General features: G+C 48.4%; 1 protein-coding gene across 1 annotated transcript in view; it reads left to right on the top strand.

The window, feature by feature from the left end:
* Positions 1-22,790, top strand: part of fndc3a (fibronectin type III domain containing 3A) — a 60,106-nt gene that overhangs the window by 7,160 nt on the left and 30,156 nt on the right. Inside the window, exons 2-3 of the mRNA XM_080845192.1 lie at positions 499-649; positions 15,631-15,706. Of these exons, the coding sequence (XP_080701318.1) occupies positions 539-649; positions 15,631-15,706 (187 nt within the window). The 5' untranslated portion in view covers positions 499-538. The remainder of the gene's footprint in view (positions 1-498; positions 650-15,630; positions 15,707-22,790) is intronic.

Here is a 22,790-nt window from a genome sequence, read left to right as displayed (position 1 = left end):
TGCAAGTTTAGTACATTTCTAGGGTGCTTTGTGCCCTTATCTCTTTTCATGGCAAGAGTACAATGTTGGCCTTAAATACTAGATATCACATGAATGTAGGACAAAAGAATGCTCAGAATATTCCGTCAGAGTTTTATGCAAACCAAAAACAATGGTGACTCTGGCTATTCACTGACTCTCACAACGGTAGACCCATGTGAACATCAATATAGCTGTAAAATAAAACAGTGTGAGACCTCTGTCATGTTTGTTGATTGTTGAATTAAATTCTGTGTTTTAAGGAGAAAATGTACCTAGAGGGTCTTTTGAATATGATGCTCTTGAAAATGTGGTAGTCAAGAAATGTCATGAAGTTAGTGGTGCCATACATGGCAGACAGTTATACTATTGATCTCTTAACAATGACGGTTATTGAGACTCATAGATCTGTCTGTGTGTGTGTGTGTGTGTGTGTGTGTGTGTGTGTGTGTGTGTGTGTGTTGGCGTGTTTATCTGCAGGAGCTGGGAGTGCCTGGTCCGTGGTGTGAATGAGGGAGCCATGGCAGACCACACCCCCCCACTGGAGTCCGGCCAGCTGCTTGGCCCCGAGCGCCCCCTCCTCCAGTCGCCTCCACCCCCGCCCATGGTCAACGGAGACGGCCCACAGCAGGTACGACACTTCCTCTTCTTCAACGTTGGAATCCTTTATCTTTTTTAATGCGCTTGTTTTGTTGGCTGGTGTTGAATAGTTTGGAAGCTGGCCCTGTTCTAGGCCTTTGTTGTGAATCCCCTGTTATGTCTGCCTTGCGAGGCTGTTTGGAAACAAAGTCTTTCGCCAGAATGAATATGTGTGTGAGGGAGGAGTAGCATGGAGAGGTCATTGACGGTGCGAATCGAGGGATACATGTAGAAGTTATTGTGAGTGAGCGGGTATATGGACTCCATCCAGCTGTTTTCTACTTGCTGGTGCCCTGCACAAATACAAAGCAGGGGTTTCAGATTTTTGGGCACTATGGCTACAGAGATGATCATCTTTTTAGAGTTCGTACCATTTGGCTCAGGTAAAGCACAGCTGCAACTGCATTGTACAGAGTACAGTAAAAGGCTTGAGTGAGTTCTAGTTCTAGTGACCTATCAAAGGGGTTCTCCATGATCTGTCTTCTGCTGCCTTTTCACTGGGAAATACACACACATGAATTATTTGGCCAGTATTCATTCATGACCTAGAAGGTTTGGTTTGGGGTAAAGTGTCATGCGATTCACTAAGGTCATGAAAGGAGAGGAGGAACGAGTCTGGTCCACTAGACAGTTGTGATTACAACTGCATTTTGTTAATTTGTTGCTAAATCATTGCCTCATAGTTTGAGAAAATGACTGTAATGTGAATGTAACTTTTGAGATTACTATTGCCTGTTTTCCTCGTTCATTCTGTCCACTAACTGAGTCTGGGAGACATTTTGGGCACTTTTTCTGTGAGTCACAGCCCTAATGGTCTGTGGCCCTCATAGCAGGACCAAGCTGGTCGAACCCCCTCCCTCTCCAGACATCCTCCTTGAGCTCTGATGGATGTGACACTGTGGCCAGACCCAAATGGGTTTTTCCATTTCTCATTTTTCTCAAGAAGCTTCACATCATCTCATCCCTCTCTCCGTGACATCCCAGGGCTCACGCTGAATGACACACAATGTGATTTCCAGCCGTGCATAGCGGGGGCAGTGGTTGACGTTGGTGCGCCAGGTGGTGGTAGAGATGGTAGACAGTAGTGGGGGAAAAAAAAAAGAGGGTGTCATGGAAACCGGGGTAACTATAACCCGGGGTCATGGCAACCTGGTGCGTTGCCATGGGGCTCGGCATCACGGAGCTCATGGCCTTGGTGTGACGATGGTTTTACATGGAGGATGGCGGACTGACGCACTACTCCTCTGTCCTCACCACTGTTGCCAGGTGTCTGTTCCACTGTGAGTGAGGCCACTGCAGGGCAGATGTCTTCATGCCCCCCCCCCCACCCCCAACTAGCGCTGTCTGATGAGAGAGTCAGTTTTGTTTAAATTACGTGTTATTTAAGTTACCACGGCTGTTTTTCTGTGATGCAGAACACTATTTGTATTATTAACAATAAATAAATGTTTCAAATGTGGGTACAAATGTCCTTTATGTCTTAGTTATTAGATTATTTAGTACAAGAGTCGCACCAGCATGTTGTGTAAGTTTAATGTTAAGTGACTGTGACTGCTGTCATGATGGGGGCCACTGAGAGTAAAGTGTATTTAAATGCTGCGCCTTGCCTTTTGATGGCTTACTTTAAAACCTAGCCAAAACTGAGAGTTTGGCGTGAAAATATCAATGCATCAAATGCATAAGCCTTTTTTCCTTTGCTGCTATTGAAGTTACACCGTAGCTAATTAGCAAGCCTAAGCATTTAAAGAGCTAATCCTACGGCATATGAGTCATAATGTATACAGAGGAGCTTTTTCTGATGTTGAGCAACCCGTTTCAATTTCCATCAGAAACTCTGTGAAACACCCTCCCTATCCACCCACTGTTTGGGCCTTAGCCAGCACCGGATGTGTGTGTTTTAATGGAGCACGGTTAGCTTCTTAACCCTGGGCGTCAATCACCTGACTTCCCCTGTCTGAAGGTGCCTTCATGGCTCGTGGGTACTTAAAGAGCCAGAAAAGTGCACTGTGTACACACACACACACACACACACACACACACACACACACACACACACACACACACACTTACCTTGCCTCGCCTCACAAACCTCTCTACACCAGGCCTCAGGCACCAATGCAACCCCACAGCATCATTCCTATGAAGCGGCCTGTTTTGTAGCCAAACACACACTGATGAGATGGGAGGCAGAGCCTCATGAAGGACACAGATCAGAGGCTCTCCCTCAACATGCAGATTTACTGGGATGCGGGAGCCACGGTGACGTGGGTCGCTGCAGTGCAGTGCTGGCCCTCTTATTGGCTAACTGGATACAAAGAAAGCAAAGATTAAGACACTTAAGCGACCCCTATCTCCCTCCTCCTCCTCCTACTCTCCTCCTTTCCTCCACACCTCCTCTCCTCCACTACTCCTGTTTTCTGCCGCCCCCAGAAAGGAGTGCGAAGCCTTTGAGGTGTCTGATATGACCATGATTGTGCGATACATTCCATGTCAGGCATGCACAGCAGAATTAGAATTATAATGACCCTTTGCTGGTGTTAAAAGGGCAGGCCTGATGTTAATTACTCTGCGTGTGCGTGTGTGTACGTGTCTGTGTGTGTGTGTGTGTGTGGGCATTTGTCCATGACCATGTTTGCCCGTTGCAGATCACACAGGATGTGTGAGTGATTCTCTGGGAGTACTGCACACATCAGATACCTCCTCAGTCGCTCTCTTTCTTCTCTCTCTCTCTCTCTCTCTCTGTGCATGTGTGTGTTGTGAGAATGTGACCGAGAGAGTAAATGCAGTGACGGCTGGGGTCCTTGGCCGAGTGGTCAGACACCGTGTGTGTGTATGGTGCCTGCAGAGTGATTCTGTGTGGGAGTGACAGTGACGTGTATCCATGGCGATAGCTGACCCTTCCATCGCTGACCTTTTGAAGAGCTCACACTCATCGTCCCTTGTGTGTGTGTGTTTGTGTGTGTGTGTGTGTGTGTGTGTGTGTGTCCTCCTTTTCCGCATCACCACCTTTCTCTATCTCCTCCAATTGGCGCTCACATGATGCAAGTCCATGCACACACACGCACAATGGACTATTGCTATTTCTCCCCCCTCAAATGAAGTGGTGAACATGACGTGCGATTCACAGTTTCCATTCATTTACATCATCCCCTCCTTGCCCCTGACCTTTTCTTCTCCTCCCCTCAATTTCTCCCTCTTTCTCTCTCTCTCTCTCTCTCTAAAGAACCCTAGGTGCATCCCATAACGTTATTTGCATACTTCCTCTGTGTCCTCGTTCCTCTTGTCCTCCAGCTCGCGCTCCAGAAATCGCTTGAAGTGTGACGTCATGAAGGATGTCGTCTCATTTTTCTAATTGCTGCCGGGGGGAGACGAGGAACGAGGAGTGCGGAGGGAGGCCAGAGGACCCACGAACGAGGGAAAACAAGGGCATCCTATAAGGAAGTCTTTTTAGAGATTGGTTTTACGACTGCGTTTATAAGGCACGACATGCCCTTTTGGTGCCTATGGGCAGAGACCTCACAATCTATGAGGCACAGCCACAGGGTGAAAATTCCCCTCCCCTTTCTTTTCCAGATGCTTTCTTAACATCCGTCAACCCATAGTTTAAAATAGGATGTAGCAGTTTATGAACAACAATAAATGATCAGTCAAACATTCATACCGTGACATGAGAGCTGCAAAATATCACACCTCGTTAATAGGACTTGTTAGCAGAAAACTCTTCATGCTTTAGTGGATCTCAATGGCTGTAGTATGGTAGGCCTTCTATCCAGATTAATATTGTGTGCAATTTCCATATACTTTGGCATAAAGAGACCTTATTCAGTTCAGAGTTGGTTTACAAGGATGTAACTTTTCCTTATGCAACATGTTGTTTTTAAAAGGCCAGTGTATATAAATAATAACAGGTGTTGTGGAGTTGTCTTTCTTTTGCACAATAATAACTTGTATTGTACTGTTCTGTATTATGGATAGAATTCATGTAACAACACATTTAGCCTTGTTTATGGATTTAAAAGGATACCTTGGCAATTGTAATGTTAGCATTTGGCAAAAAATACCAAAATGTATGATGCATAATGAAATTAAATAGTAGATCTGTGTCAATGTTGGTGCAAATCATTGAAACAACCCTTAAGGTTATTTATTGCTTCTCCGATGACAACTGCATACAGTAATATTCATATTTTGGTTTGATCTCAAATCCCTTAATTTGATATGCTGTCTAAAAAAAAACAGGTCTATTAAATCTATCAAGAGGTGATGCTACTTGTGTCATAAGTAATTGACGTCTCTTTAAAGTGATGCGTGAGACGTACACTGCCCTCTTTCCTCCACGTTTTTATCAGAGGGAGGGGCTATGACGTAATGAAAGGAAGGAAGGAAGGAAGGAAGGAAGGAAGCAAGGAAGGAAGGAAGGAAGGATCGACAAAAGGATATGATAACCACCCCATGTTGGCCTCTTCTCCTCCCCCCACCCCCTCTCACACACACACTCACACACACACACACACTCACACACACTTCTCTTCACTGTCGTACCTCTATCTTCACCGCATCCTGTCTCTTTTTTCCTCTCCTCTCTCTTGCTCTTTCTATCTCCCCTGACCCCCTCCTCCCTCTCTCCTCTCCCATGCCTGAGCCTCTCTGTGTGGATGTGGAGCTGGAGCTGGAGATGAATCAATCATGTGGTTGTTTATCGATACTTTAGCTAATGGTCCAGCCAGGTGCCCAGCTGTAACCCCCGCCAAAACATCTCTTGTAAACATCTGCTAGGATACATACAGTCCCCCCCACACACACACACCCACACCATCTTGTGTGACACATTATACTCTGTATGCTTTTATGTATGTGTTTGATTATTCCCCCCTTTTCTCTCACTCCCTCTCTCAGTGGTCTGTTCTGTTTCATCTGTGCATGGGTTTTGACATGGTTTGCTTTGAAATGGGTGCTGCTGGCTTCTGGCCTTGTTTTACAGCTTAGAGAGTGTGTGTGTGTGTGTGTGTGTGTGTGTGTGTGTGTGTGTGTGTGTGTGTGTGTGTGTGTGTGTGTGTGTGTGTGTGTGTGTGTGTGTGTGTGTGTGTGTGTGTGTGTGTGTGTGTGTGTGTGTGTGTGTGTGTGTGTGTGTGTGTGTGTGTTTGTTCCTTTCTGCCATTATGCCTTCTTCTGAAGACAGATTAGAAATGCCAAGCCAGACCGATAAAGCGAGCCTGTAAGTAAATCTAACATAGAGGAGTAAATCGATGGCTCAGTCAGTATAGTGTTCAGTGGAGACCTTGAGATCTGGCCTGTCAGACCATCAGGACTCCCAGACCACACAGGTCACAGCAGTGGACCCACAGTAGACCTGTGGCCACAGCCCTCTCATGTATTCCAGTGAAGCAGGGAGACTGAATGACTGAAGCGGGTGAGGGACTCGAGTCCAGTCCTGGAGAATGGCACCAGCCACACGGAAGGGAACTGTGGGGATATTTCCAGATTTTGGTAGGTGTCTACACATGGAAGGGCATTGTTTAAGGGTGGTATGCTAACCCCATGCGTCACAGGCTGTCACCCTGCCAGCCCGTCACCTGAGTTATGACTGCGCTCACGTCTCCTATCGTAAATAGACCCGCCCCCGCCCCCACATCCTTACTGTCAGACGTTAATCTCCTCTCTCTCCCTGCTCTTCTTTGTCATTCTAGCCCACCTACCCACCTCCAGGCTGCCAGTGCTTTCGCTGCTCTTCCTACAGCGCACTCTCTCTCTGTCGAACTAAGCAACGTTACCATAGCAATGGTTCTCCCCCTCTCCTGTGGGAGTCTGTAACTTATCACCTTGTGTAATGGAGGGGGGAGAGAAAAAAGGAAACTGGCTGAATCCACCATGAGGGGGTGGAGGTTAATCTGGTGGTGGTGGTTCTCCACCCCCCCCCCCCCCCCCCCCCCCCCACAGCGTCTGACCGCCCATCGGCTTAGTGATGAAGGCTCTGGAATCTTCTCTGCTCTGTGGCACTGATACAAAAGAGAGAGCTCTTGATCGATATACGCAATGCACTATTCTACTGCTCCTTTCTCTTCCTAAATGCCCTCTGTTATCACCCAGAGCCACCTCCAATGGCACTTATTGTGTGCCTAACCTCAGCCTTTTGGCCCAAACATTGGACCATATAGTTATTCCAGTCGCCCCAGCCCCCCAAACCCCTCTGAGTGCAATCTGAGTCAGAAGTTGAAATTGGGTTTGGTTGTGAAAGACGACTGGCGGCGTGAGCATTTGCATGATCAGCTATATGCTTCGTCAAGAGTGGATGGGGACTACCTCGGTATGTGTTCCGCCCTCACAGATGCAGTGGAGTGGGCCGGCTGCGCGCGTCGCCGAAGCGCTCAAGCGTTTTGTGTCTACGCTGTGAGTGTGGGTAGGTTATTACTGGTAGACTCGGTATGGAGGATGGAAGAGAGAGCTGAGACGGGCAGAGAAAGAGCGACAGAGGCAAAGAGAGAGGCGTGAGCGAGCGATGGAGCATGCTGTGTGCCAGGGGACTCGTGCTAACCGAATCAGGCTTTATTGGCCCTGCATCACTCACCCACCCACCCATAACTCGGCGGTGGCAGCACCACAAACACACACTGTGTGTGTGTGTGTGTGTGTGTGTGTGTGTGTGTGTTTTGGTGTGGTGTGGTGCTGTAGAGGAGCCAGTCATCCCCAGAGCAGTCAGATGGATTTCTTTGTAAGTCAACAACGCCACACTGACGCAGCCAGACTCTACATCACCCACACAGAGAGGAGCAGGGCTCCCTCCTGCCTCACGGCCACTCACCCCAGGCAGTTCACACCTGCCAGGCCTGTGTGTGTGTGTGTGTGTACCCACTAAGCCGCTCTACAATACTTGAAGGCTCTGCTCATGTTATCCACTATCAATTTTGTACATCATGTATATACCACCTTATGTTTGTATGTATCGTTAGCATACGTATCCTGATGCGTGTAGGAATTGAAACTGCCATGTTTCTCACACACATACACCTTTCTATGTCTACCTGGTAAATTTAGTTGAATTTCATTACTGCTGCAGCTTGTGCTTCTGTACCACTTGTGCTTCGTCCATGCAGAAGCTCCCTTAGGTTGACTTGAAAGAGCGAGCGTATCCAGTGGTAAAACTAAAACGTTACTCTAGAAGTTTCTTTTTCAGGGACTTGCTCATTTCTCTGTGTTTTACTAGAGAAGGTGAAGAGCAGATGGAAGCTGCTGTTTTAAGCATACATGCATGTCACGTGGCATGCGTGTTTCAGTGACAGTGACCGTGACGTTACAGACAGTGTCTTTACCATCGTAATGCACGTTAAGGAAAATGTGATTTTGTTGAGAAACACATCCGATTGTTTTCATGTGGTGTGAGGGACAGACAGAAAGGCAGTGTGTCATGACAGGTTTGTATGAGTGTTAGTGTTGTCCAGGTTGAGTTAACCTGGTGAGAAAGCAGGCGGGGAGGAGGCCTGCTGTAAATCACCTGTGGACATCCAACACTCTCCATAGTCTCAACTTTGTTTTTCTTTATTCTTTTTTCATCTCTTTTCCTTTCTTTCTTTCCTCCCCCCCCCCACGCTACCGTCAGCGGGTGTCTTGTTTCCTGTCAGGCCAGCTGCTGTGGGCCGCGGTAGGGCTCGGTAAACAATTAAAGAGGAACAAATAGTGCGAAACCCGAGCCCTGACTCACCGGAGGAGCGACGCGACCAGAGACGTCAGCGCTAACAGCCATGAACTGCCTCGGCCAGCAGGCCTGCCAGCCAACTAACTCGGCCCGTCTCCAGGGCAATAAAGCCTCGGCACTAACCACACCGCCGATGTTTGCTCATACCCCCCCCCTCCATGTTGCTCTCTTTTTTTTCCCTTCTCCTAATTCGTTTCTCTCTCTCCTCTCCTCTCCTACCATCCCTCTCGCTGGACCCTTGGGTCCCTGCCCAGAATCTGGCAAGCGTTTGTTTTTCGACATGTGTAGTCGTGGCAATGATTATGCCAATGGCAGATGACGATGATGCCATGGCAGGTATTGAATTTCCCCTCTACCTTTTATCCACCCACCACCACCACCACCCCTCCTTCCTCTTGTCATGGCGTCCGATGTCTCCACGGTGCCTCCCCCCTTCCCCGGTGACGCCACTGGCGTACTGCAGGCACCGTGTTATCTTAACTGGTGACGGTGGCTGGCTTGAACTTCTCACCCTCTTCACTCTTCCTCTTTCCTGGCAGTGGCGAGGTGTAGTGGCTCAGGGGTGGGGTGGGGTGCTGTGAGACTTGCAAAAGAGAAGAGAGCTAGAGCTCACTACACACACACACACACACACACACACACACACACACACACACACACACACACACACACATACACCCTTTCCCTAACCTGCTCTGCCTTCCCCTCCCCAGGAGTGTATCCACTGCCATGCCATGAGGTGTGGGTAGTTGTAGATACATCAGGAGGGCGGAGGTCAGCAGATGGGTGCCCTGCAGAATCGGAACCAGAACTCAGGCCAAAGAGCCAGGGTTGGGGTCAGGGGTCAGGAAGGGCTCCCTAGAGTGATACAAAGGGGTGATGATCATTTGGGGTCTGATGCCCTGTCTGATGCCCAGTGTGTCTGATGCCCAGTGTGTCTGATGCCCAGTCTGATGCCCAGTGTGTCTGATGCCCAGTCTGATGCCCAGTGTGTCTGATGCCCAGTCTGATGGCCAGTGTATCTGATGCCTAGTCTGATGGCCAGTGTGTACAGCCAGAGGTGGACCATGACCGCAACCGTACCCTGGTGCACGTGGCTTTGGAAGACATTGGAGTGTACGTGTGTGTGCATGAGTCTGTGTGTGATAAGGAGTTTGAGGCAAATGGTTACATGTCTGAAGTGAGAAGGAGGGGTCTGGGAATAGTGTGTGTGTGTGTGTGTGTGTGTGTGAGTGTGTGTGTGTGTGTGTGTGGATGGATTGGTGTATGAGCTTCGAGTAAACGTGTTTGCCCTCACAGCAGGAGTTTATAGATCAGGCCTTTAAGTTAGAGAATCAAAAGCAGCTTGTTGAAAACACAAGAAAAAACAAGATTGCATTTTCTGCAATGCGTGCGACTGTGCGTAGGGATATGCGTAATCTGTGCCGCACTATTTATGTCAACCTGCCTGGTTGAAACAAGCTTCCCTCATGTGTCGGGAGTGTGGTACACACCAGTGGGTGGTCTCTCTCTCTCTCTCTCTCTCTCTCTCTCTCTCTCTCTCTCTCTCTCTCTCCCCCCTGGACTCCTTTCCCTGACAGTACTTGGAAAGCAAGTTGAGTGGAGAAGTTTGTGATGGACAGAGAAGCTGCTGCAGAATCATGGGACATTTTTTCAGCTAACTAGAATTTTTTCTGCTGTTGTGGAGTAAAGAGCCCCACCCCCACCCCCAAATCGTGTGTGTGTGTGTGTGTGTGTGTGTGTGTCTGTTTGTGTGTCTGTGTGAGAGAGCGTGTCACACACAGGAAGTAAAAGGAACAGTTGACAGGCAGAGGTGGTCCCTGTACGCCCCCCCCGCCCTCACCCCTCTACCCAGAAGGGGGCTGCTATTGAACTCCCACGACCTCATCACCAGCTCCCATCGATCAGTGTATTAATAGAAGCCGTATGACATGTCGCTGTGAATGGAAGAGAGAGAGATTAAAAGAAGGGTGGAGAAGGGTGTGTGTGTGTGGGGAGGGGGGGGGACGTCGACATAGAACTGCAGTTTAAAGCATGTCCGTTAGTTTGTAAGTGAAAGAAAGTGTGTGTATGTTTGTGTAGGTTTATAAGTAGGTACATGATCTGGAGTCATTTTGTCCCCTCGTGGTTATTTTCCAGGCCAAAAGGATGAAAAGTATGCAAAATCCCTACGCTGCCTTTTTTTTTTCTATGAAAAGAAATCTGTGGATTCTCTGCTCCGGGGGCTACAGTAAGGATTACAGACATATACAGACATGCTCTGCCTCCTTGTTACACACACACACACACACACACACACACACACACACACACACACACACACACAACTATACAGCGGGCTCATAGTCATGCTCAAACACAGAGAGTTGAGACAGAAGGATACACACACATATGATGAGATTTCAGCATCCCCCTGTGTGAGTGATAGTGAGAAAGACAGTGAGGGAGAGACGGAGAGGCACAAACAGCCTCACCTTAGAGCTCTGGTCTGTGGTCTCTCTCGCTCTCTCTCTCTCACTCTATCTTTCTATCTCTTCCCCTCTCCCTCCCTCCTCTCGTAGTCAAAGCTTGTGCGTTGCCGTGCCGATGTGAGCCGTTCCTCCTCGGTGGCAGCGCGCTGCGGACATCGCCAGAGCTTATTTGTTGAAGGGGTTGCCGTGGAGACTGGCGGTGGTGGTGAGCCAGCAGAGCGAGCAAGCGAGCGAGAGAGAGAGGGAGCAGCAGCAGGAGAGAGAAATAGAGAGAGAGAGAGAGAGAGAGAGAGAAACACGGTTTGTCTGCCGCAGAGGAGAGGAGACCGAGATAAAGAGAAGAAGGAGTGCAAACATGGGCTTGGTTCCCTGCCTCCTGTGACTCGACTTCCCTTTCCCTCTCAGCCAGTTTTCTTCCTATCTCTGGCTCTCTCTCTCTCGCCCTCACTATCACCCTCACTCTCTGCTCTACCTTTCTCAGGCTGTGTCGTGCCAAAGCGTGGGTTTGGGGGTGCCCGAGAGCAGGCTAGGGGTTAGAGAAAGGGCAGCCGTCGGGTGGGGGGGGGTGAATCCAATAGGGGAAGGGGGTTCATTCGGGGCCCTGTGTGCTGGCCCCTGCACCACCCGCGTCCTCCCTCTCTGTGGAGCCTCCATGAGCACTAGAGGAGTGGGGGGAGAGGGCCGCCCGGACCCCCGCAACCAGCACCGCCACTACCACCCCTGCCAGGGGTTGCAGCCGGCAGACCGCATTGACCCGACGAGCCCCTGACCCAGCCAGCCGGCACCAGCGGACGCCGAGCTATGCGATCTACAGTAAGTAACGGGTCCATCGGGGCTTCGGCTAGCAGCACGACCCAGACGAGAAAGAGAGAGGGAGGGAGAGAAAGAGAGAGAGAGAGAGAGAGAGTGAGTGAGTGAGTGAGTGAGTGAGAGAGACAGCTGCTGTTTGTGGTCGCAATGAGAAGGCAAAGTGTGAGCGTTCAGATGTGCGCATGCATGCACGGAACTTAGAGATCTGCGTTTGTGTGTATGTGTGTGTGATCTGGTGTTAGGGGAAGGAGGAAGCAGAGAGAGAGAGAGAGAGAGAGAGAGAGAGAGAGAGAGAGAGGGGGGCAGTTGAGGAGAGAAAGCAAACGCGCACACACACAGAAAACCCTGCGACAGTCGGCAGCGCCTTGACTCTAATTCAATCAGACCACCCTCAGCTACCAGTACTCCCCCTCCTCATCCCAACCCCTTATGCTACCAACCCCCCCCCCACCCTCCCCCACACGAGGGCGTGTGAGAGCCTCTGTGTGTGTGTGTGTGTGTGACTGCGCGCGCACGCTCACGCCTGGCTGGTGTGCTCTGGTGGAGGAGGGAGCGTATGAATGGGAGTAGCAGCGTCACACAGACACACAGACGGAAGTAGCGAGCGATGGCCGCGATCGCAGAAGCCCTCCACCAGAACCCCATGCCGTGGCACTCGCGTTCCCACGACGGTTTCTTCCACCGCAAAGCCGAGGTAACCGCGCACACACACACACGCACGCACGTCTCTCACACTCGCAAAAAACCACACGCGCAGAGGAAGAGGCACGTGGACTTTAAATGTTCTCTGCGCAGCTGTTGTCAATGCTAGGCTGTTATAAGGTGGGCTGAAGAACAGATGCTCAGCTGATGGGCACCGTGTTCGTATTATACCTGATGCTGTTTGCCATTGTTTGCATTGTGTCTGCTGCAAAGCTGCTTTTGCAAGTGCTCGTGTATGAAAGTGTGCGTGTTCCGTGCGTGTGTCTGTGTATGAAAGGGATGGATGGGTGTCTTTGGAGCATTTATTAAGTGCAGAGGTGACGGGCGGCGGTGGTGTGGTGATCTAGTGGCGTTGTGGCGTTTTGGCCCCTGCCGTACTGTAGAGCTCTCTCACCCCCAAGTCATGCTCCATTACTCCTCTTACTGTAGCCCAGAGTAAGCCACAAGTCAGAGTCTGAGAGTGTTGCTCTGGGGTAATACGAGTTTGTTTCTGGGGTCAATTATGGGAGCTGTATGAAGTTAGTATCTATTTTGATGTTCATCGTGTGATGTGACTGAGCAATATTGCCGACGGAAAAAGAGATTCCAATTTTAACTGTGGAAATTTTAAAGGTAGAGGAAAAGGTTATTTTTTTCAGTGAAAATGTGGGTATTCTGAGGGGCTGATTTTCCTGGAAAAGGGAAATTACCAAGTGCCTAATTTTCATGTAGGAAACCACCAAAGCCACAACATGCGTTGCAGGTGCAGCTGTCTTTTCGGAAGTGGTTTATTGGTTGTTGACTCAGCCGTTAGAAAATTTTAACTCAAACTGCCATTTTCGCCGAGATACAAGTAAAGAGACGGGGGGTAGGAGGGGGGGCATGTGGTTGACATTTTGTTATGCTACTGCTGCTGTTGTTTACGCCGGGGTTGTGGGCTTGTAAATGGATTTGGCATGACTTCTGTCCAGAAGCCAAATATACCCCCACAGTGTTGCGTCTCCATCTCCTCTCCCCCCCCCCTTCATCCCTCTCTTCCTCTGCCCTCTGAGTCTTAATTCAGCTGGATCATAGAAATTGAGCTTGATTTGAGGCCGTAATCTGCCGTGTGCCAGGTTGTGGTGTGTGTGTGTGTGTGTGTGTGTGTGGGGGGTGTTTTGAGTATTCGGGGGTCTGGGCTTTGTTGTTGTTGTGGTGTGTGTGTGTGTGTGTGTGTGTGTGTGTGTTTGCCGGGGGGGGGGGGGAGTGTTTTGAGTATTCTGGGGTCTGGGTTTTGTTGTGGTTGTGTGTGGCGCTGATACAGAGCAAGCTGTCTGCTCTGATGCTTCCATCAGAGGGTAGCTGTGAACACGCACTCTGGATTTCACACATCCACAACATCCACAACACCCCCCCCCCCCCCACCACCACCACCACCACCAGCCAATGCATACACACCACCCCCACCCTCTCTTGTTTGCGGACAACCAGAGTGACGTGGACTGACGTCAAGAGACGGAGGCATCTCTCTTCCTTTCCTCTCTCTTCCTTTCCGCTCTCTTTTCACCCCCCCCCCCCCCATCCTCTCTTCCTCCTGAGGTTTCTAGAATGCGTTGTGAAGACAATGCACCTCCCTGGCCATGGTGATGACCCTCTTACTCAATGGAGTGCCGGCTCAAGGGCCCATCTGAGTGCCACGAGGCTCTGCCGCCAAGCGTGACCGCTCTCCCGAGGCTTCTTCGTTGCCAGCTCACCCCACCACATGCACGCACACACACACACACATGCAGAGAACCACTCACCATTCTAATTAAGGAACCTAGCGTTAAGGTTTGAAGGTGCAGTGTGTAGGATTTAGGGGTATCTATTAGCACCAACGGAATATAGCTTTTTATGATTATGTTTTTGTAAGTGTATAATGTTAGTGTATAATTACTTCGAAGACGAAGAAGAAGAAAAAAGAGGAATCAGTGGTTGCTGGTGCTGGCTAACCATTTTGTGTTGTGATCATTTTATCAACCCAAATGTTTAAAAATGGAGGATCATACTTATTATTTAGCACATGCCTGAAACCTTTGTTTAAATAAAACAAAAAACGAAACTGAGACGAGCGATAACAAGGATAAACTATGGTGTGCCCTTTTCCAGATGGAAATCGCTGATGAGGGACAAATGTTTTTTTGCTGGATAGTTAATTTAGCCTTAGTTGGCTTTCATTATCTTGGCCGTGGGCCTTTTTGCCTGTGTCAATGATGAAAAATATCACATTTTTGTAATTTTACATTACAAAACTAGAAATGATCATAGTTATTTGGACCCAGAGGACGCAGTGCCCTTCCGAAGATCAGCCCACAGCTGGAAAAAATGTAACATTCAACAAAACAAAAAAGCTTCCATTTACTGTACATTCCATTGACTGAAGTTTCACCTATTCTTTTACAGTCTTAATAAATAAACAACATTTCTAAATATCCATTTAAGGTAACCTCATAACTCATAATGGCTACTCGATGCGGTCATAGAGGATGACTTCATTTTTATAAGTAGCTGACAGACACTATGTTTCCTACACGCTTGTAAAGAAAAAAGTGAGGGAGGAAGAGTCAGCACTCACCATAGATGCCACAAAATTCTACAGACTATGCCTTTAAGGTTGATATCTTAAGTTAAATCTACTTCGGTTTTACTATATTTATATATATTAATATTTATTTATAATTCATACCCACTCAACAAAATTTCAATTTGCACTCCAATCTAATTTCTAATCACATTTCTGCAAAACACAAACACAAAACAAACACGCTCCACCACTAGCCCAATTCGACAAAGCATCGACCCAGAAAAACAAATCCAAACAAGAAGGTCTGTTTTTGTCTGATATTTTTTTTTAACAGCAACACATGCGCTTCTTCTAACTTGAGTGGTGTTGGCCCCTGCTAGTAGTTTTATCTATTTTCTGCATTCCCGCGGTGTATTTTTAACAGCAGGAAGTTTGTAACGGCTGCCGTGATCCCGAGCCTTCAGGCTTGTGGATGGCCTGGGAATGTGTTTATGCGCGGAGTCATGAAGAATTAATCAACAGCCCCTGGGCTCCCCCGAGTCAATTGGAACGGCCTGAGATTGGGCCCTGCAGGGCATACCGGCACGCGCCAACATGGGTGCCGTGGGGGGGGGGGGGGGGGGGGGGGGGGTTGAGGTTTGTGTATTTGTGTGTTTTGGCTCATTCGGATGTTATTTTTTTATTTTCTTCCTTCTAGGAAGTGTTTACGCTACCTGCTTTCCTCAACTGATTGCCTGTTTGATCACAAGAGTTTATGTTATTGATTTGTTCTCTTGCAGGTAATCTTGGTGCAGGTAAACCCAGGTGAAGCCTTCACAATCCAGAGAGAGGATGGTCACATCCAGTGTATCACAGGTAAGGCCCTCCTTTTTCTCTCTCCTTAACTACGTGTGTGTGTGTGTGTGTGTGTGTGTGTGTGTGTGTGTGACACAGGGAGCAGGCTAATGCTCTGATGTAGTTGGAGTCTTTCTCACTGGGAGTTCTCTTAGATCTATAATCATATTGATTTTATGATGGCGGGTGGGGGGGCGGATGCATTATGATCTTAAGAACCACGATGAAAGGAACTTGCGCGGGTAATTATGTATCACTGCTGGCATCATTAGTAGTACATTATGGTTTGTTTATCAAATAGGTTCAAGGTCTTACTTTGAATAAGGAAGCCTTTTTCTGGGTGGGAATAAAACTATTTTTGGCCATATATATTTTCATGGTAATATTCTCCTGTGAGATTTCCCCTGTGATTATTTACCAGTTATTGGAAACATCTTGATTTCAACACTGCCTTTTTTTTTTTTTTAACACAAACCAAGTGTGGGTTCATGAGTTACCCTCTCAGACAACCTGCCAGTGTATTTCCTTTGAACAGCTTACCATCAATTTTTACTCAATTCTCCTACACCATTTTGGACCTTTTCACCTCAAAAGTAAGCGTGCCTTACCACAGCCGCATTGTTGCCATAGTTCTCAGCTCGTGCCAAAATGCCCTGGCGCAGCTGGCATTGCTGGCACGCGCTGGTGCCAGGCGATAAGTTACTTTGCAGATCCGTGGGAGGGCACAGTCCTGTACCCAACTACCCATAATGCCAAGCTGCTGCTAATTGCCGCCTTCGCCTGTGGCGCAGTCATAACAGCTCAGCACTGTTGTGCCGTGCAGTGTCTGTTTAGACATGCTCAATAGGCCTATTTTACAGGCACACACACACACACACACCCCCCTCCATTTAAACTATTGTTGCAAAGCGACACAGGCACTTTCACTGAAGATGCTGCTTTGTGACAGGGTAATCGTAAAAGAGACACGCTTCGGGTCCGACACAAGAGTTCTAGATTCAGGAGCGTGAAAATCAGCTCGTTGTGGCGCCCCAAAAGAGGCACTGCTTGAAGGGTTTGTGTACCAGGCCTGAATAAAACTAGTCATTTTGAAATAAGATTAATGAGACGATGATGCTGTAGTTGGATTTGTTAAGCTTAACTCACCTGTCATTCCCAACATTCCCAATTCCCAATTGCCAACAGTAACACCAAAACACACCAGTAAGCATGTTTTTATCAAGCAAGCTTTTATCTTTGTCAACTGGGCTGTTGGTGGTGGTTGCTTTTTAGGTAGGTAGCTCGCTAGCAGTACACCAAAACGCTTTAATGCTTCTTGCAGCACTTTAAAAGTGATGAAGGCAAGGGAGCTGTAGCTACATTAATTTAAAGCATCTCAAGACGAACATTACGCACATGAAAGGGGTGGGGGGAAATAAAAGGTGATGTGAATTCCCCCTATCCCCAACCACAAACATACACACACACACTTACACACATACACACAATATCGCTTTTGCTCATATTTTCCCCGTCTGAAGGTATGCTGGCAGAGGTTAGCTCTCAGTTATGTGGTGCTTGCCTCTCTGTCTGACGGGGGGGGGGGGCCTGACCTAATTGAATTACTGGCCTGTTTCTCCACAGCCTTTTTTTTTACGAACTGGGCTTTATTGCTTGTTTGGGCTTATGTTGAGTTAAGAGTTAGGTTTGTTACATACTTTGGTAACTTTCTGGGCATCACTATACTACATCATTATCCACAGAGACTTTTTTTTTTTACTGCTGGCAATGTTTTAGGTGTGCGACATGCAGGAGTTAAGTGAGGTCTTCAGTTTTCCTCTTCCTCTGGCACACTGTAGCAGTGGAGAGGGCTTTGTGAGTCCTCGTGATGGGTCCAGGAATAAGGCATGTGATGCACCAGCCACAGGGGTTATCTTAGGGAGTTAGGGAGACTTTAGGTGGTGGTGGTGGAGGAGGTGGTGGCAGCGGAGGCAGCGGAGGCAGCGGAGGCAGCGGAGGCAGCGGAGGCAAGGCAACAGTCAGGCACCCACTGTGCCCTCGCACACTTCCTGGCACTGACAAAGTTCCTCTAGGAACACGTGTGGCGGTCACGTAGGGACACCGCTGCTGCCATTCCGCCCCCTTGTCTGACAGGAACTAAATTTGGTGTGCGTGTGATTGAGTGAGACACTAGCCTTTGCCCCCTTCCCGTGTTGCCGAGGGGGGGGGGGGGGTTATCGGGGAAGGGGAGCGAGAGGGGAGGAGGAATGTGTGCACGGATGAGTGCGGCTGCTGTTAACTGGCCCTGTCACCGGGTGAGCTCGTCTGTCAGTGACGTGGATGGAATGATGACTCACCGCTAGTTGGGTACAGAGGGAGGGGGGGAACTGTGTGTGTGTGATTCTGTGTGTAGTGTGTGTGTGTGCGTGTGTGTGTGTGTGTGTGTGTGTGTGTGTGTGTGTGTGTGTGTGTGTGTGTGTGTGTGTGTGTGTGTAGTGTATGTGTGTGTGTGTGTGTGTGTGTGTGTGTGTGTGTGTGTAGTGTATGTGTGTGTGTGTGTGTGTGTGTGTGTGTGTGTGTGTGTGTGTGTGTGTGTGTGTGTGTGTGTGTGTGTGTGTGCGTGTGTGTGCTCTTAACCCTTAACCTTTGAATGGGCTGCAGGAGGAAAGAGAGAATGAGAAGGAGCAAGACGAGAGGAAAGGGGTAGGGCAGTTAAAAAGAAAAAAGCCCGAAGCTAGAACCGGAGAAACTAGCTCACTCATCCCTCTCTCTCTCTCTCTCTCTCTCTCTCTCCCTCTCTCCACCCCTCGTTCCCTCCTCCTATTTTTTCTCGTGGTTTGTTCCGTCCTGGTTCTATTTGTGTGTTCATTCATGTATTTTTAGCTGCTGGAAGTGCGTAGGATCCACGTGTTTCATGACTGACTGCCTGGCTGGCTTCTTGATGTGAGGAGGCAGGCTGGCGAGGGGAAGGAAATGGGACTTCTTTCAGGGGGAAGCGTTTCAAGCCGTGTAGTTTCTGGGTTAGGGGGTAGTATAGGCTACAGGGGAAGCAAGGGTGAAGGGCTTCAGCTGGAGTTTAAACATCCTGTGGTGGGTCACTGACTTGCTTCCCCTTTCCCTGCTACTCTTTTGTGTGAGGTTGGACTGGTAGAGAGGGCAGAGGAAAAGATGCTATTTGCATCATGCAGACATAACAAGACTAAACGCAGCCAGTGCAGAAACATTGTAAATAAACACTGCGTATATGATTGTATAACCTTGCATGAAAATAACCATCGACGTGGTTGGTGAAAACTTGACAGGTCTCAACACAGACAGCTTCATCTCTTATTGTATTTCTTGTATTCTAAATCCCAAAAAATTGATCCAAAATGAAAGTGAACCCATGGTATCAATTTAAGGGTCACCGTGTTCATTTCGCTATGTTGTCAAGTTTTGGGTCTAGTTTTTATTGTGCTACCAGAGCAGAAGCACACATTCCTTTGTGAAAAGTTGTGCCACACCATTTTTTGCAATAATTAATTCTGAAGGTGAACAGCTTAATTGTTTATGACAAATATACAAGTTCTGGACAAAATATGAATTTATCTTTTCTGGTTTTAAAAGTCTCTTCAACTTTGTCCATTAGTATATGCAGAGAGTTTACTTTGACGGGATTCCCTTCAGCTTAAGGAATCGGGAAATGTGTTGAAATTGTTGTGGTGTAGTCAGTGTTGTTATTGGCCGTTGACTGCCAAGGTAGCAGATAGAAAAACTGTATTCTCTGCACATGGACTGTCCCTTTAAGAAAAACGTAAATAAATAAATAAAATAGTTTTGCAAAGCTCAAAACTGTTTCATAAGCTGCATCAGCAAGTATAGTCCAGTATCACACCAGAAGCTGTTCTGCTAATTTACCAAGTTGTTTGGGTGCCAAGTCAGGACGTCAGTATGGTGTATAGGGCCGCCTTGTCGGAACATGCACTGTTCCATGCTTAATGTCCACATCCATGGACATGGGCCCCAAGGGAGCGGGAGGCAGACTGAGACTGAGAGAGGTAGACAGACTGCTGGCAAGACAGACTGAGAGAAGCAGACAGACAGGCTGCAGCAAGACAGACTGAGAGAAGCAGACAGACAGACTGAGAGAGGCAGACAGACAGACTGAGAGAAGCAGACAGACAGACTGCTGGCAAGACAGACTGAGGCAGAGCGAGATATTAGGGGAAGGAGGGGGAGCAAGAGGGAGATGGAGAGAAGACTGGAGAAGAATAAATTGGACAGAAGACAGACAGAAATCAAAGGAGGAGGAGGTACAGGAGAAGGCTGGATAGATGGGCGGAAAGAGAGATGGAGGGAGAGCGAGAGAGTGCAGGTCAGCACTGGCAAAGGACTAGAGACTCTTGTCTGTGTGTGTGACTCACTGCAGCAGTGATTCAGGGGCAGAGCGGGCAGGCGAAGCGAGCGAGCGATGCTGGGTGATTCAGCTCTCGGGCCCAGCCCAGCCCAGCCCAGCCCAGAGCCCCCACAGTCCCCTCTGCCAGAACCCCACCCCCATCACCACCACCACCAGCACCAGCACCACATCCTACGACAACCCACACCACCTACCATGAAGTGCTGAATCAGATAAACCCCACTACTTCTCATGTCCGTCTGTTTTCCTGGTCTCTCCCTTCTTCTCTCTCACTCTCATAATTATTTTCAAACACCCCCCCCCCCCCCCCTTCTCCATCCCACTTGTTCTTCCCCTTCTTCTCTCTAGTACCCCCTTGATTGGCTCCTTGCTGCGGTCTTTCCAGGCTGTGTCATCATCAATGTCCTCATCCTCCACTCTGTGCGGTGCCTAACCCCAGCTTGAATGCCAATTGCCACGACGACCCTATCAAATCAGCCACCGCCTGCAGCATCTCAGCACTAAGAGTCCTTACGTCTGTGTGACTCACCTGGGATGCCACAGGGCAAGACCATTACCCCCCCCCCCCCCACACACACACACCCACACACACACTCACTGATACACCAGCCACCGCTGTGACGTTAGCCATTGACACACTCACTGACACACACTCATACACACACTCATGCACCTACCACCTTTGTGACGTTAGCCATTGCATAGGGACAGTTGGGTGACCCAGCTGCCAAACAAGAAGCATACCTCCCCCATAACCCCGTTTTGCAGCGATACACTAGTTTCCTTGCACGATTGAATTCCAGATGTAAGCAGAACAGATTGCCAAAACAGAAGGCCTCGGCAGTTCACGGTCATAAATGTGCTTGATGACGTGGCAACTTTTAACCAATGTCCTAATGGAAACGGAGCAATCCAGGAACACTTGTAATAGACAGGTTGTCACTGAGCGCGGACCCCAAGTTAGTCAGATGTTAAGCGGCTTTGAGAGTGGATGTGGCAGAGGCAGGCAGCCTCTCTCTGTGGTGCTGGCAATCAGAGAGATGGAGGGAGACAATGCGTAGGCTGAGGGGTCAGTGCAGACCTCATGCCCTCTCTGGGCAGAATTTATTCTTTCATTTGAGCTGTGTGGGCGATCTGGCAGAGGGCATAGCACTCACTGGACGCACGAACGAGAAAGGCACCCTGCCTCTGTGTGTGTGTGTGTGTGTGTGTGTGTGTGTGTGTGTGTGTGTGTGTGTGTGTGTGTGTGTGTGTGTGTGTGTGTGTGTGTGTGTGTGTGTGTGTGTGTGTGTGTGTGTGTGTGTGTGTGTGTGTGTGTGTGTGTGTGTGTGTGTGTGTGTGTGTGTGTGTGGAGCGAGCGAGCGAGCGGGTGGTGTTGGCGTGGGTGGATGCGTTCATCAGGCCGTTGCTCGTGGTGCACTCGTGCTGTGAGTAAAACCTGCCTGAGCTCAAGCATGCACTCTGTATCTCCTTCTCTCTTTCCTTCACGCATGCACACACACACACACACACACACACACACAAAGCCACATGGCCGTCGCTGAACCATGCTAAATGCAATCATAACGTGGATTTGTAGTTTCCACAGGTCATTTGTGTAGTGAATTGTGCATACTTTATCTTTTCCCCTACTTACTTTCTCTCACTCACACACACACACACACACACACACATGGAGATAAAACCCACCCTGTGCATACTCTATCTTTTCCCCTACTTACTTTCTCTAACTCACTCACTTACACACACACACACATGGCGATAAAACACACCCTGGAAACATTAATGTGTTGGCAAATATGACTGTGCCTGACACTGCACGACACTAATCGCATATGGAAAAAAAGGCCTCACCAAGCACATTAAAGGAAACTGCCATCTCCATGATCTGGGTGCGCCAGTGAAGATGCTCAGCTCAACCCCTGCAGTGAGGAATAGAATATTATGGGCTATATTGTTTTTATCCCAGCCTTATCTTGGAATTATTTATTATCGCCTCATTGACGAGTTGAAGAATTCCAGAACTTCAGTTGTTTGTGACATAATTTTAATTTTGCAAGTCAACAGTATTCAGAAAGCCCCAAAGTGGTTTGCACTTGTTCCCATTCGCATCCATTATAAAACAAATCCTGTTAATGATATGGTTAATTAGCTGTAATTTCGTTAATCAAGGTGCTACAGAGATATTTCCAGTAACACTGACAGTACGTCTATTTTATGATGAATTTCCACGGTCTTACCTACATGATACAGTCACTGTTGTACCCTTACAGTTTATCTCCTTTACCTTACTGCACACTTACTTATTGATCTCTTTTTTTTTGTCCAAAGACCTTTGGATATGCACATACTGTTTCATGTCACTTTTACCTGATAAAAAGTGTGATCACATCAGAATTTGAAGAGCATTTTTGTGCACTGATATCAGTATACATTTGTATAATGTGTTATCAGTACCCGTGTGCATTTGCACTGGTGAGACGCCAAGGTTGCTAACCAGTGATGGCCATTATTTTTCCCGAGCACCGACAGTAATGACACCGTGGACTTCCTCCACACATTTCATCTTTATTTATGAAGGGTGCCACGGACAATAATGCATGGTGGGGGCGTTGCATAATGCTCTGCACTGCCAAGGCTCCAGCTCTTTGTTCAACACGGACTGACTCAGAGATGGATGCCTGTTGCAGACACACACACGCACACGCACACGCACACGCGCACGCACGC

This window comes from Sprattus sprattus (assembly GCF_963457725.1).
Source record: "Sprattus sprattus genome assembly, chromosome: 9".
NCBI classification, from domain to species: Eukaryota; Metazoa; Chordata; class Actinopteri; order Clupeiformes; family Clupeidae; genus Sprattus; species Sprattus sprattus.
The sequence above is the reverse complement of the archived record's forward strand: the minus strand, read 5'-3'. Positions and strand labels throughout refer to the sequence as shown.